Genomic DNA, 15,926 nt, shown 5'->3' with positions numbered 1-15,926 from the left:
ATAGAAATAGCAGTTTAATAGGAATAAAATGGTATTTCTTCAACAATAAGGTGATTTGCAAATAGATATTAGCTGAAAAATTGGCATATCTATGTGTGGTGTGCAGCATGTTTTGAGGAAATATGAGGAAATTAGACAAATGGAGGACAAAAGGAAAAGTGGTCTTCAGAAATGTTCTCAGCAGAAGGGTGGCTGTCAGAAGCCATTCTTAAAGAAGTAAAATGATGTATGCTAAATTACACAAAACTGGAACAAAGGAACAAAAGGCATCCGATTTCCAAGAAAGAGCTTTGAATTTCAATAACGCTTGCCTAAGAGTTCAGGTTGTTTTGAAGAATAAAGGACAACCAAATTCTGACTTTCAAACTTGTCAGAACTGTACAAACCCTATTTTTACCTTATATACTGCATTTCCATCTATTTTTTGCACATGTTTCAGTAGACTGCTTTCATTTTCCTACCAAAATAAAAAGAGAGACATTGGCTCAAGTCTTCTACATAGCAATGTAAAGATAAGGGATGAAAGCAAGTGATTATAGACTTTCTAATAATATAACCATAAATGGTCAAAGTGAGGAATTTACAGTAATATCTAAGATAATGGATGAGTTGGTCCCTAAATTGGATAAGCAGGTGTAAAAATGGATGGATGGGCCTTGAATACCATAATTTCTGTCCTGAGTTTAAACATAAACAATGCAACACAACTTCCGCTGTGAGTGGCTTACATGCTAACATTTCTTACTTTTAGAAGGCACACGGAGGTTGGACATGACAACCACCATTGAGTCGGCCTGGACCCTGAGGACATAGCTGGTCACGTTTTCATAATCCAGTGGTTTTGCCGTGGAGATGACGCCTGTCCTGTTGTTCACCTGAAAATGACCTGGAAACAAACAAGTGGCGTTTATGAAAAAGAGGAAAAACTGCACACAGATAACACAGTAAACAGATTCACTGGTGAGTTCTATAGTTTTTAATTTCTTGCAACCAAATGGTGATATGACCAGAACTACATGACTTATTTTTTTACACAATTAACTACAAGAACTCTTGAGGTGCATGTGGACAAGCAACTATTGACTGAGGATTCCTTCTATATATGTCTTCTATTTTTGGCTGACTGACCTGAGTCAGCCTCACACCTCTGCTCTTCAGACTTTGCCAACAAGTGTGAAAAGTGATGCACAGTTCCAAGTACATCAATACTGTCCTCTCTGACTCTACATAGACTTCTAAACAAACATGTAGATGTTTTTCACTGAGCATTTTAAGATCTAAATCTCATTTTCACGTTAAATAAACTGTTTGGGTTTTTTTGCACCTAAAGTGGAATTTAGCACTTAGGGTCAAAATGACTGCATTGTATACTGTATAATCTGGAGGCCATACCTCGTTCGTTTCCTCCAACAATGGAGTAGAAGATGGTTTGATTGATAGCAGCAGCAAGAATAATCCCTACTGAAGTGCCAATAGGAGCCAGCTCACTAACTGGAGGGAACCTGAGAAGACATCAAACACAATCATAAAGCAAACAGTCTGCCCAACATAGTGGACCTAAATTCAGTATCACACCAAAAGCATAAAAACTGGATATAAAAGCAGCTACACAAAAGGTACAAAAGGTGTGTATTTTGTCCATTTTACAGACTTTCATAACATTGTTGCAAGAGTTATTCCATCCATGATGCGTCCAACAACCCACCTGCCAAATATCTTAAAAACCTAGTGTACCTGATGCGGCGTACTTAAATCAGATATATTTAAGAACCTTGCATTTTTAAACACAGATTTATTTTGCACTGCTAAGGTAATAGGAGGGTAAATCTGTGAGTGGATTCTTTTACGCTCGATCATTTATTCATTAATTCCTCACATTCTTTGATATGTTGTTTCTTGAGCTTCACCAAAGCCCTTTAACCTTTAACTACAAAGAAACTGGATGGTTATCATGTCATAAGGCTCTCTTTTTTTGGTCGATATGCTACTCTTTTAACAGTTATGTGTGACTATCAGCCACACAAGTGTGTAATCATATCCAGCAGATATGATTGTCACCACTCTCCACAGAAATTACAGCTGCCTTAAATAGCAGGGAACCCTGTCGTAGCAGTGTGACGGTGAGGGATGATTGAAGACGATAATGTCATCACACTGCAACACCCTCTTGTGATACTGTGTGTGCTTTCTCGTTTTTACTCTCATCTCTACATGTATGGTGTGTATGCGTTGCAGTTTTTATTCAAAGTTAGACTATTACTCACAGCAGCGGTAGGAAATCTGTGACAGTGTTTGTGGGAGTAATGCTCACAATAATCTCTGACTGTCATATTCTATTAAACAGAATATATTCAGTCTGACTGAAAAACGTGGACTGTCGACTATCCATGTTTATGACATGTAATTAAACACTTTTACACTTTGCTGACACCTCTGTCATTTTCCCATAGAAGAAAAAATCCCAAACAACAACAAAATGCAGCACATTTAAGAATCTGTTATTGTAATTTCATAAAGCAACTCTCCCATTTTAGATGGCAGTTGTGAAATGAGAAAGATTGAATCCATTTATCAATTTGAAGAAGAAGAAAAAAAACTATAAAAAAACTATATTCAAACAGAAACAGAGGAGTGTATTTTCTGAAAAGATGTGCAGGTTTTGAGATGATAAATTACACTGGCCTTACTGCTCGATGAAGTAAAACAGCATGCAGAATGATCTTAGACAGTTTGCAGGTGTAACAGTTCATAGAGCAAGTTTTAGAAGAAAAACAAAAGGTTCAAATAATACAGTGTTGAAGGACAAAAAGTTGTTATTTTAAAGTGGTCTATTCATACTATTGGCTATAGTTACTGTTTCTGAAGACAACCAATCCTCAAGGACATTTTAGATTAAAATAAATCTGTAAAATAGGAGCTGTTCTCTTTTACAAAGAATGACATGCTATTCATCCTCAGAGATATTATTGTGGCCTGCACTGGAATGACTGCCTGCATTAATAACACTTTCATCAAAAATACAGCCACGTTACTGACACATCAATAATGTGTTGTTTGGATGATACTAAAAGACTTCTGTTCGGTTTCCCTTCGGGTATGCTATTGTGCTGTCGCTGAATAATTGCTCTGTCTCTGTGGCACCCGGGAGCAGGAATCCACGCCATGCTTCACAGTGATGGGAACCAATTTATTAATGTGGTCTTCACGTAAGTAGATTACCTGGCGCGGGAACAACCGGTTGACAAAAACACAGAGGCAGTGTGAGCACAATGTGAGAACACTGATGTGCAAAACAGCCCAAAATGTCAGTCTCATAACTGTGCCATTCATCGGAATCCAGGATCCAACACAATGGCTATCCTCAATTTTAAAGTAACCTTCACTTCACTGCTAGTACACTTACAATCCACTGTCTTGTATTATATACTGTATATATTAATATAGAACGCAGGTTAATACCACAGAAATTGAAATATATATTCTTTAAATACAAAACTGATAAAAAGTCTTTGCGCCACCCATCTTTTCTTTACATTTTGCTTCTAAGCAGCCAGACTTTTTCCTTTTGTTTTTGTTTTTTTTAAACATGGTCTTGAAAAATTGAACTCCTGGCTTTCTTAAGATACTGACTGCTTTTTCACTAATTTTCAGTCCAGTCCTTTGTACATGACCATCATTTTCCATTTTCAGAGGATTTATGTTTTTGTTAAGCCAATCAGCACAGACCTATGCATCAATCAAGCACAAGCATGGTTTGAATCCATCATCTGTTTGCTTGCATCTTCTGCTGCATTTGCATTGGTTTTCTTCAACTATTCTGGCTTCCTCCCACAGTCCAAAGACATGCAGTTAGATATATTACTTATTGGTATTGTAATTGTAAATGTACCCCCTACTAATTTTCCAGTGATTCAAGATCTAAAGGAAGGAGGATTAATTGGTGTTTCTAGGCTAATAAATAAATTAAATAAACTGACAATGATAAGACAATACCCCAAGGTTGAAATTGTATCTGCACACTCTTTATTGTTTATATATTGTTAAGCAGGTAAATAAGTTTAAATGGAGTTAATGGTGTTTGGTCTACAGATCACAAAAATCTAATTAAATGCTAAATCTATATATGCATATGTCTTTATGTTGTCAGTACATGAAACTGATACCCAAGAACTCATATTGTCTTTGCTGTTCATACATACATCCTGCTAAAAATGTGTCCCGTCTGTAAAAGACAACTTGTGTCAGCCTCATGTGTATCATTCTTGAGGCCTTAAGCTGGATTTTTTGCTCTTCCTACTGCAGCAACTGCATCCAAAAAATAACACATTTGGGCCTCGGCGTGAAGACCGAGATAAGCTGAGGTGGTGGTAAGCGTGAACCACCTCAGGTGAGCTTTATAGGCAGCAGGCCCTCCAATCTAGGCAAGGAACACAATCACACCAGACCATGGAAAACATTATCTACCCAAAAGCAATGGACCTCATGTGATGACCTTTTCCCTTTGATATTTCAAACCCCTCTGTTGTAATTCCATGCCAGATTCACCAGATTTGAGCAGATCCTCAAATTTAGTGAATTGTAAAAACCTCCTTTACGTTGTCGTTCTTGGTGACATATTATTAGAAACATGCTGTATCCTAAATTGCTCCACTGGAACCTTTAATGGGAACATTTTATTCCCAAGAGTTAAAATACATGAATAATATTCATAAACCCACAACAGGAAGAAAGAAAACCAAAAATGAAAAATCCTTACCCTTCTAGTTAAATTTTACCTCACTTATTTAAGATGATTTCTTTAGCATACTGAACTCCCAAAGTCATTCTTCACAACTCTGAATTCATATTTATTTTTCTGTAGTGAAAAAAACGAAGGTTATTTGTAAGAGAAATGTTTCAGCTTTGGCGATCGTGGCTTTGGTAAAACTTTGGAATGGAGTAGGAGAGGATAACATGCGCTGACCTATTCAAAGGCTTTTCTCAGTTGGTCTTTAAGTCTGAGTGGGGTATGAAAGACTGTGCACAGCTTGCAACAAGCTGCATGGTGTGATTGCCAGGAAGAGGCAGAGCTGACATGTTATCACTTCCCTACATAGTGGGTCTGCCTGAGGGTTGTGAGCTGCTGCGAAATGACAAAGAGGGTGTGAAGGCATCTGAAGTGTGCAGATTAGTATAAAGGTACATCCACATGTAGACAGGAAGAATGACAGAAGGGTTTGTAGAAACGATACATAGTGATAGCTAGGCATGATAAGAATTAGAGATTCCAATTCCATTGTCGATATCACTTATCAATTTGATTCTTCATTGGCTCCGTTTTGAAAGTTACCACCAGCATGCAGCAATAAAGAAATTATATTCATGCAAATATATTGTATGCTGTGGATCAAACGTTTATGCATGTTTGTTGAGGTATTTCCCCTCTTTGTTGTGATCAGTGTTGGAGTCGTTAGTCAAAAAAAGGTCATTATTACACATATTACACACAACACTTAAAAGTAATGTGGTACATTACTTTATTACTCCCGGCAAAAAGTAATTCGTTATAGCCTACTACTCGTTACATTACTTTCACATTACTCTGTAAAATAATACAAAATAAAATAACAGTTGAAACACACGCTCTCATAATCACCATTTAACAATATAAATCTGAGACTACAACGCCACACACAATTCCTAAAGAGGATACACGTATCTAAGATCTTTGTCTTCGTAGAATACAAAGGTGCCCACACAAAACAAAGATAAAAACCAGCACAAAAAAGTGATTGTGAACAGGTAGAAAGGGAGGTTGCAGCCTGGCTGCTGATTATTTGTTATGTGTTGAAGTCAAGGGTTTGGCTGCTGAGGTTGGCATTCACTCTGGGTTCTTGGCTAGCTTAGCGTTAGCTTGGCAGATGCTTGCGAACCAAAGCTGCGTTAGTAGCATGTTGCGGTAGTTTCTGTCCTGGATGCAGTTTTCCACGTTGCCACTTATGTTTCCTTTTGCGCAAAAAAAAAAAAAAAAAAAAGTCAATATCCATGCAGTAGACTGTGTTGCTATTTTCCTCCACAAACACTGGAACTGAAATCAGTTTAGGAAGTGGATTACTAGCAACCGTTTTTCTAAATGAACTGGTTCTCGATTCCCATTCCTACTGATAGTTGTATAGATGGAAGGGCAGAGTAGGACAAATAAACTGGAATATGGACAGGCACTTGAAAAGCCTTAAAGCAAGGTGGCTAAGCGAGTATAAAAAAAAGAAAAGTGTAATAATATTCGATAATTATGTGTCAAGAGCTATGAGCTGGCTGATATACCGGGACTTGAGGATATCAGAATGCAAGTAAAAAAAATGTGTATTCAAGAGTCAAGTGGTAGTAAATTTCAAAGAGTCAATTATGCATAATGCAATATCATATAGTGAGCAGGGCCAAATTCACTTTTCATTTCTTTCGTATTCAGATGAGCAAAGATGCCATCAAGAGAGAGAGAGCAGAAGAGCGAGAGAAAGAGAAAGTAAACGAGAGAAAGAAAAATAAAGAGAGGAGGAAGATGCTGACACATCTACAGGCAGCAGAGAATCCTGGTGTCAACATTAGGGAGGGTGAATGACATGCTGCTGAGAAGCGTGGGCAGCACACAGGTGTCAGCGAGCACTCTGCCCCAGGGCCAATGGAGAAGTGATGCTTACGAGACAAGGCAGAGGCGTATAAGCCTTGTCGAGCACCACAGGGGCCTCGGTTGCAGTGTCTACTATCCTTCTACCTCGCCTTCCCTTTTCTTTCATGCACTGCATCACAGCCAGAACAAGAGGTGAGGGATGGTGACCTTGCTGAGTCTCTGCTACGGTCCGTGCTCCTTTGGTGGATATGCAGATTTAGTGCCACGGAATGTCTGGATCAACATCAAATCCTAGACGTGAGTCATTTAACTGTAAAGTTTTCACAAGCAAATTGCATAAACAGTGTGCAAATGTCCATAAATACATACTCAGGAAACTGTTGCAATACATTTCCTGCCTGAATGTTGATTTTGGCAGTACGCTTCAGTTTTGGTTCAACAATTATAAATCAGTCTAACTCAATGACTGTTGAGGTGGATTTGTGCTCGAGAGTTTGTTAGTTAGCTCTCGTGTCACCCTGGTGTGAACTTGTTTGTTCCTGCCTGGAAGCAAATTCTACGAATGACAAACATTGACTCATCTGACTTGCACTAAATTATATATAGGGAATGCATTTCAGCTCCTGCTTGAACACAAGTAGGCACAGAGGAAAAACACTCAATGTTCATGCTCTCCATTAAGGCGGCAATTCTAAGAAATTTTGACAGCCCAGGCAAAGTCAGCTCAGTCACAGCATGATTTACACAGTGAGTAGCCTGTTCGGGTGAATCTTATCACAGGATATTAAAATTAATTAGTTGGCAACATAAAAAAAAGAAAAAAAATGTGGAGGACTTCTATAGTGTTGCATTTATTTATGAGAGCCTTGTTCTAGATATTGAGAACTGTACAGCAGTGTAGTTAACCAATTTATTAAAAAAATGAACAGTCCTTCAAATTTTCAGAACACCATCCAGGTTCATCCCATAGCTGCCCTATAACCATTTTGCTTTTTTAATGTTTATGAATATTTTGCTTGATTAATTTCTGACTTCTCAGAAGTCCAGTCTGTCGGCTCAAATGTGAAAAGCCTGTATTCAGTTCATTTGCCTAATAAATAGCCATATGATTTTAAGTTTTAAACAAGTTTTTGACACTTTTCTAAAATATTTACGTCTTATTGTTTTTATCGAAGGCAATGATAAGAATCAATTTAATAAAAATTAATGTATCAACATATATAATGTATTCAAGGCCAAAAGTATTCCTCTTTTTTTTTTAAAGCATGTCAACATAAAAAGCTAACAACTCTTTCATATAATGTAATATCACTGCACTGAGAGTTTATAGTCCTGTGTGCTATTGACTGAAGGTCAGACTTTAAAGATTACACGCTATGTTTGGCAAGACCAAAGAGGGGTGGAGAAACAAAGTGGGAATAGGCAAGTGAGAAACAGAGATAAAGGTATTACAGGGTCCCTGGACCACTCAAGATATTCGAAAGGTTTTGAAAACTAGTGCCATGATAGCCTAGATATTTCAAAGTTATCTTTTTTGGCAAGACTCAATTCTCTTCCTAGAATACACAATATAATACAACCAATGTGAAGAAGAAAAAAAAACATCCAAAAAGCCCACAATAAAAGCACAGCATAAAGGTTGGAGCTGTAATTCTGTCTGTCAGAAAGTACACATTAAGTAGCATTAACAAATCAAATAGATACAGAATACATCTACTCCTTAAGAGCCCTCTACACTCAACAAAAATATAAAATTGACATTTCAACTGCTTTACTGCCTTCTGCTGTTACATATACAGAAAATGGAAATCACAAAATATGATGCATGTGTTTGCTTTGAGCAAAGTAGGAGAGCAGAAACTTATATGTGTAAGCGAGAGTCTATTTTCAAGCAATACGGAGCTAGAAAACCCCCCAATATATTATTAGATTAACCAGAGAGTCAAAGGCATTATTTCAACCAAGAAACAACACCGTGCAATGATTCAGACATACTGTGGCAACTCGAATCTGAAGGCAGATAATAGATATTACTATAACCAGATAGCATTAGAGACAAATGGAAATACCTTATAGCTAAAAACCTATAGAAGTTTAAAAAATAGCAGGTGGTAAAGACAGCAGATATTACAGCTATGCTTATGAAAATGGAAGTGCACATTTACATCAAGACTAGAGTGGTGAAATGCAACAGCCTGATCATTTTTAGCACCTGCTGTAAGATCACTGCTGTAAGATCACTGCTGTATCTCATGCTCCTAATCATTCCTTTCTTCTTCTTGCACTATTTATTGTGGCGACCCTTTCATAAATGTGAATTGATTGAGCTAATAAAATAAAACACTCATTTAAAGTAACGTAAAGCAAGTTCTGACTGCTTAGAGGGTGAAGTGTAGATTCCAGAAAGAAAAAAAAACCTTATTGTGTAAGCTGTCTGCTGGAAATGACTGCCTTTGGAGCTACTTTACAAGTAAGCAAACAGAAGAACAAAGAACATACTGATTGGCACTTTAAATGTACAATCATGCCATCTTTATATTATGATGGTAAAAGTAGATTGTAACCATCTAATGATGTTGCTGCAATCTGTGTTATTAACAATTAATTTCACAATAACAATCAGTTTTGACAGGAAAACACTTTCTTCATTTTTTTGAGAAAGACGAGGCCAACACAGTTCTAATGTGAGAAAACGTCTGGGTCAAGTCCTTCTGCAAATTGCATCTGAATAAAATAAAGTGCCTCTGTTAATGTACAGCACGCTAGTTTAAACTCTTAACAGCTGAAGTGCAATAACCTTTTGCCAAGTACTGTTCAACTTATATACTGTGGCAACATATTTCACCATTTTTGAGGCAATATTGTTACATTACATGTTCATCTAAAAGTGTAATTTGGCACTTTTCAATTTATGGCTCGAGTGCAAATATCTCCCTCCAGGTTGCCAGCAGTGCACAGGCAATGTGACATACAGTGGGGCAAAAAAGTATTTAGTCAGCCACCGATTGTGCAAGTTCCCCCACTTAAAATGATGACAGAGGTCAGTAATTTGCACCAGAGGTACACTTCAACTGTGAGAGACAAAATGTGAAAAAAAAATCCATGAATTCACATGGTAGGATTTGTAAAGAATTTATTCGTAAATCAGGGTGGAAAATAAGTATTTGGTCAATAACAAAAATACAACTCAATACTTTGTAACATAACCTTTGTTGGTAATAACAGAGGTCAAACGTTTACTATAGGTCTTTACCAGGTTTGCACACACAGTAGCTGGTATTTTGGCCCATTCCTCCATGCAGATCTTCTCAAGAGCAGTGATGTTTTGGGGCTGTCGCCGAGCAACACGGACTTTCAACTCCCGCCACAGATTTTCTATGGGGTTGAGGTCTGGAGACTGGCTAGGCCACTCCAGGACTTTCAAATGCTTCTTACGGAGCCACTCCTTTGTTGCCCGGGCGGTGTGTTTTGGATCATTGTCATGTTGGAAGACCCAGCCTCGTTTCATCTTCAAAGTTCTCAACAGATGGAAGGAGGTTTTGGCTCAAAATCTCACGATACTTGGCCCCATTCATTCTGTCCTTAACACGGATCAGTCGTCCTGTCCCCTTGGCAGAAAAACAGCCCCATAGCATGATGTTTCCACCCCTATGCTTCACAGTAGGTATGGTGTTCTTGGGATGCAACTCAGTATTCTTCTTCCTCCAAACACGACGAGTTGAGTTTATACCAAAAAGTTCTACTTTGGTTTCATCTGACCACATGACATTCTCCCAATCCTCTGCTGTATCATCCATGTGCTCTCTGGCAAACTTCAGACGGGCCTGGACATGCACTGGCTTCAGCAGCGGAACACGTCTGGCACTGCGGGATTTGATTCCCTGCCGTTGTAGTGTGTTACTGATGGTGACCTTTGTTACTTTGGTCCCAGCTCTCTGCAGGTCATTCACCAGGTCCCCCCGTGTGGTTCTGGGATCTTTGCTCACCGTTCTCATGACCATTTTGACCCCACGGGATGAGATCTTGCGTGGAGACCCAGATCGAGGGAGATTATCAGTGGTCTTGTATGTCTTCCATTTTCTGATGATTGCTCCCACAGTTGATTTTTTCACACCAAGCTGCTTGCCTATTGTAGATTCACTCTTCCCAGTCTGGTGCAGGTCTACAATTCTTTTCCTGGTGTCCTTCGAAAGCTCTTTGGTCTTGGCCATGGCGGAGTTTGGAGTCTGACTGGTTGAGGCTGTGGACAGGTGTCTTTTATACAGATGATGGAATGGGCCAAAATACCAGCTACTGTGTATGCAAACCTGGTAAAGACCTATAGTAAACGTTTGACCTCTGTTATTGCCAACAAAGGTTATGTTACAAAGTACTGAGTTGTATTTTTGTTATTGACCAAATACTTATTTTCCACCCTGATTTACGAATAAATTCTTTACAAATCCTACCATGTGAATTCATGGATTTTTTTTTCACATTCTGTCTCTCACAGTTGAAGTGTACCTCTGGTGCAAATTACTGACCTCTGTCATCATTTTAAGTGGGGGAACTTGCACAATCGGTGGCTGACTAAATACTTTTTTGCCCCACTGTACTTGCAAGCTTTCAAATACAATATTATCATTAATGTAGAGCAGTTCAAAGAGACACTTACATGTTTTTCTTGAAACGATCAAGGCTTCCCCATATTCCTAAATTTGTGTACAATTGAAAAATTCATTACCCACTCCAGCAAAGTCTCTCTCAGCTGTATACCAAATGTAATGCAGGCAGATATTAACAAGCAATGTTTATGAACGCGTGACTCACAGTTACCAATAGGTTCTTGGAAAAAAGAGAATCTAACAAACTACTAATAAACTTCTTAGAAATCTGACACTCCTGGCATGAAGTGATGCTTAACTATGTGTTTTCAAATTATAGCATCCTGTTCTATAAAATGAGAGAACAATGTTTACAGCTTTTTCTGATCATGCTCCTCCCTGTGCTGTACTACTAGGGACTTATCCACCAGACGAAGAATTTCATTTGTATTCACAGCAGCCTATTTTTCTTCGTTCCACAAGAAAGAAAAGCGGCTTTAATAAAAAATGTCTTCTTGAGTGAAATATGAAAAACACTGGCAAAGCTGGCAAATTAACATTTACTGTGCAGCCAGATGCTGTTTGCCAGGTTAGCCATGTCAGCCCACAGGACATCACTTCACACATCATCCACCGGGTTATTTCGCATACAAGAGGAGCAAGCAATGTTTGGATGCTGGCGGATGACTGTGTTGTCCAAACTAAGGCCAGCTTTTTGAGGCTTGCAATGTGATATCACAAGGTGCCATGAGGGCACTGCTGCCCTTCTGCATGTTTTACACTCAAATTAATCACTCTACTACATCAACACCTGGAGGCTTTACTCACAGAAAGAGATTAGTACTACTCTACCTAGCAGAATAGAGAAAAGCCAGCATACAAACTCTGTTGGGCTGGTCAGCACAAACTATAAAGACCCCTTTTTAATGTTGTGAGTGAGGGTCCAGTCACATGTCTGAAGTCGGCACATGAGAAGATAAAAATACTTTGCTTTAACACTGGACACCATGACCTGATGTAGTATTGAAAAGGAGCCAGCTGAGATTTACTTGCCTAAAAAAAATTGTAGGAGTTCGTATTGGTCGGAAGCATTATGGGAATCTTGTGAGCCCAAATTCACTCAAGCAAGAAGGACACAGATGTCTTTTTCAGAAATACTTTATATAGCAATGATGATATAAAGAAGAACAATGTGAGTTCTTATTTCTTTATACTGAATTAGCATGTCCTAAAATATGAGCTCAAAACTTAAGTCAGATATGATATCAAATATGAATTCTGTTCATATTTGATATGTGAGTCGTGGCATAAACTAAGAGACTATTATAGTTCATGTTCTGCCAAACTGCAAAACAGTTTCTTCCCCCAAGCCGTCAGACTCCTGAACACTCAGTGACTGGACTGACACACACACAAACACACACACACCTTCATACACGTCACTGCCTCAAGCACTTATCTACACAATCTCATACACAGACAAACATGCATACCTTCATACATCAAGTTACTTTTTGCACAACTCACTGTCATTGTTGCACTTTTCTATTGCACTGTTGTGTCTGTATTGTTCTGTTCTGTCTGGTGTTGCACTTTGTTTTTTGCAATTTTTGCACACTTGCACTTTATCTGAAAACTTCATCTATCAAATGCAAACAACGTTTTTACACATAATTGCTCTATATTGTTATTGACTCTTATTTGGAAAGTTAGTGTGAGCCTATAATAGTTATCATACTGCTGTCTTTCCCAGGTCTCAGCATGTGTCTCATTATGTGATATTTGGGATTTGTGTGGTGAATGAGACGTGGCGTCTGTTAGACCGCCAAGTGATGCCTGCCTGTTTAGCAGAGACAAGTGAAAGGTCAGTGTGTTTCTAGTGTTTAGATGTTTAAGGCTCAGGGCAGCAGACTCAAACTTGCGGCTAAAAATCAATCATGCCCTTCAGCAGCATGAAAGAGCTCCCCAACTTACAGCTGTGATTCAGGAGGGGGAAGAAAGGATAGCAGAAAAGCATGACAGATAGATGGAAAAAGAGAGGGCTTTTTTCCCTTCTTTAAATGTAGGTTTTCAGAGAGGCATAGTGGCGGTTGTGTGGGTGAGCATGCTGTAGGGTTTACAGCTAACCCTTTAAATGCTTGGCAATAACCATAGCTGAGTAGGTTGTGATCACCTCTATCACTTGTATAAATGTCTGGCAAAACAACAGTCCCAAGAAGGCTGCCAATAAAAGTGATGTATGCTATGAAAGCCTGTCATCTGACTAATTATTTAAGAATTACAACCTTGTCTGAAATGAAAATGTGATTTGGATTGGTTCTGTCTAAAAATGATAAAAGCAGTTTTCCACCTGATGTCGGGAACAGTTGATGGAGGATATGTAGTTGAGTAGCATCTTCCTGTTTAGTTATCTAAAATGAGCAGTAATAGTTTACATCCTTATTTAATGTGAAGGCTAACTCAGTGTTTTTTGATTAGTAGCAAATGGCTGTGGAGTTCAGCATGACTGGTATTTCAAACTACAGGGTATCTTGCAAGTTGAGGCATAGTGTAGCCATTTATGAGTCAGATTACTGAGAACAATAAATCAGTCACTGTGGTCAGAGGGCATCTATAGGAAATTTATGCAGACTCTGTGGTATATAAATATAACAAAACTGCAGACTAAAAGACTACAGTATTACACGCTATAAACTATTACCACTGACATTCACATTAAGGACCAGAGTAACAACGTCTAATGAAGAAACAGGGAAAAGTTATGTTTCAAAGCTGTACAAAGTTGTTTCTAAAGGACTGTGCTTAAGCCTTGAGCCACAGCTAAATTCTTTATATTTTGCTAGAAAAATGGAAAATAGGTGTAGTGAATTATTGAAATATGATCAAACATACATGAAAATACTGTATATAAAAGAAAAACAGGGTTTGAAGAACTAATGAGCTTGAAAGTCAATATTTGGTATGAACACCATCATTGTTCGACACACCCTGAATTCTCTTAGGTGGGCTTTCTTTTTATTTCTTAAATAAGTCTTCAGAAATAGTTCTCCGGGTTTCTTGAAAGACGCATTCAAAGCTCTTCTTTGGATGCTGGAGGCGTTTTATTCTGTTCTCTCTCAAGACCGGTTCAATAATCTTGAGGTCCATGGTCTGACGGGAGGCAATCCATGACTGATAGTGTTCCATTATGTGTTTTTCTATCCAGGTATGCTTTTACTACATGGGTAGTGTGTTTCAAATCATTGTCATTGTGAAAAATGAAGCCGTTGCCAATCAGAGGTTTTCCAGATGGTATGATACGGTGGATTCAACGCTAAAGATACTTTTATGCATTCAAAATTCCAGCAATTTTGACAAGACCCCCCACATTACTAGGGATGGTTACCGGTATCCGGTGCCATGATGGCACCGGTTCTGACATAAACTGTAGTAACCAGACCAAAAAGCAGCGCACATTTTGGTGCTTTATTTTGGTGCTTTTTTTTCCTGAGATGTGATATGTATCACATTAAAGCTAGATTCTAGCCAATCATTTTACGTTTCCGAGGATAGTAGGCGGGCCTAGGTTCTTTTAGAGCAGAGCTACAGATTAAAAATGCTCAAGGCGAAGCGGTCGAAAGTCTGGCTGTACTTCATAGCAAAATATGCAAACTCAGCAGCCTGCAACAAGTTCTTTAAGCTGATACTGTGATACTGTCAAAGGAAGTAACACCTCGAATCTGATGAAACACCTGGCGACGCATAGCGTTTTTTTAAAAGCCGAGAAATGCGCCGTATTTGATAGCTTGCTGCGAGACCTCACACCGAGCACATCTACTGCGGGTGTGGTGCCTGTTATCGGACCTGGAGTTAGCAACATCCCCCAAAAACCCAAAGATTAGAGTCCTGGCCCGTAGCCCTGCCAGTGTAGCAGAAATGATGATGGATGATGATGGCAGCAGCAGCCGTTCTTCTCTGAGTCGGTAGCTTAATGTTGTTCGTGTGTAATTTACGTTGAGTAGGCTAACCACGTTATTACATTAATGCATGTAAGGTGAACTAGCAAACACCGTTGTAGTTACATGAAGCTGTCTTCTTGTTTGATGGCAGATGCTCCCGTCACCCTGGCCAAAATGACCAAAGAAAAAGTGGAAAACAGTTAAACATGAGAGGTTTTAGGACAAAGTTTGTGTTTTTTCCATTGTTTAAGCACTGCTTCCATCCAAGAGTGATACCATATATGCCCTATAGCTGCAGAAAAGGCTAACATTGTTATCTTTTTACAAAAAAACAGCTGAACATGAGAGGTTTTTGGACCAATTTTGTGTTTTCCATTCTTTAAGCACCGGTTTGAGTACCGTTTCAAAAGTACCGATTTGGTACTGGTATCGGATAAAACCTAAACGATACCCATCCCTACATATTACTGGCATAAATTCAGCCCCAGTTAACAACAGAGCTTCCACTGTGTTTTACAGACAGCTGTAGACATTCACTTTTGTATCTCACTCCTGAACTCCTGTGTGTATACTGATGACACTTTGAACTAGAAATTACAAATTTAGATTCATCACTGCATAAGAACTGCTGCCTCTGATTATCTCTCTAAGGGCTTATGTTATTTGGCACACTGTTTTGTTTCCTTGACAGTAGATGGATCAACTGAAGGACCAGTCTCAGGTGTCTCAGGTCCAGTAGTACAGTAACAATCAATGTTTCCCTTTATTTCTTAAAGACACGGCATTCATCTGCTGTTG

The 15,926-nt window shown here is 38.7% G+C and overlaps 1 protein-coding gene across 1 annotated transcript in view; it reads right to left on the bottom strand.

The window, feature by feature from the left end:
• Positions 1 to 15,926, bottom strand: part of LOC146505497 (protocadherin-15-like) — a 174,783-nt gene that overhangs the window by 31,748 nt on the left and 127,109 nt on the right. Inside the window, exons 25-26 of the mRNA XM_085181679.1 lie at positions 1,393 to 1,502; positions 746 to 886 (exon numbers count right to left, since the gene is read on the bottom strand). Of these exons, the coding sequence (XP_085037805.1) occupies positions 746 to 886; positions 1,393 to 1,502 (251 nt within the window). The remainder of the gene's footprint in view (positions 1 to 745; positions 887 to 1,392; positions 1,503 to 15,926) is intronic.

This window comes from Neolamprologus multifasciatus, chromosome 13 (genome assembly GCF_963576455.1).
Source record: "Neolamprologus multifasciatus chromosome 13, fNeoMul1.2, whole genome shotgun sequence".
NCBI lineage: Eukaryota > Metazoa > Chordata > Actinopteri > Cichliformes > Cichlidae > Neolamprologus > Neolamprologus multifasciatus.
This window is presented reverse-complemented; position numbering and strand designations above follow the sequence as displayed.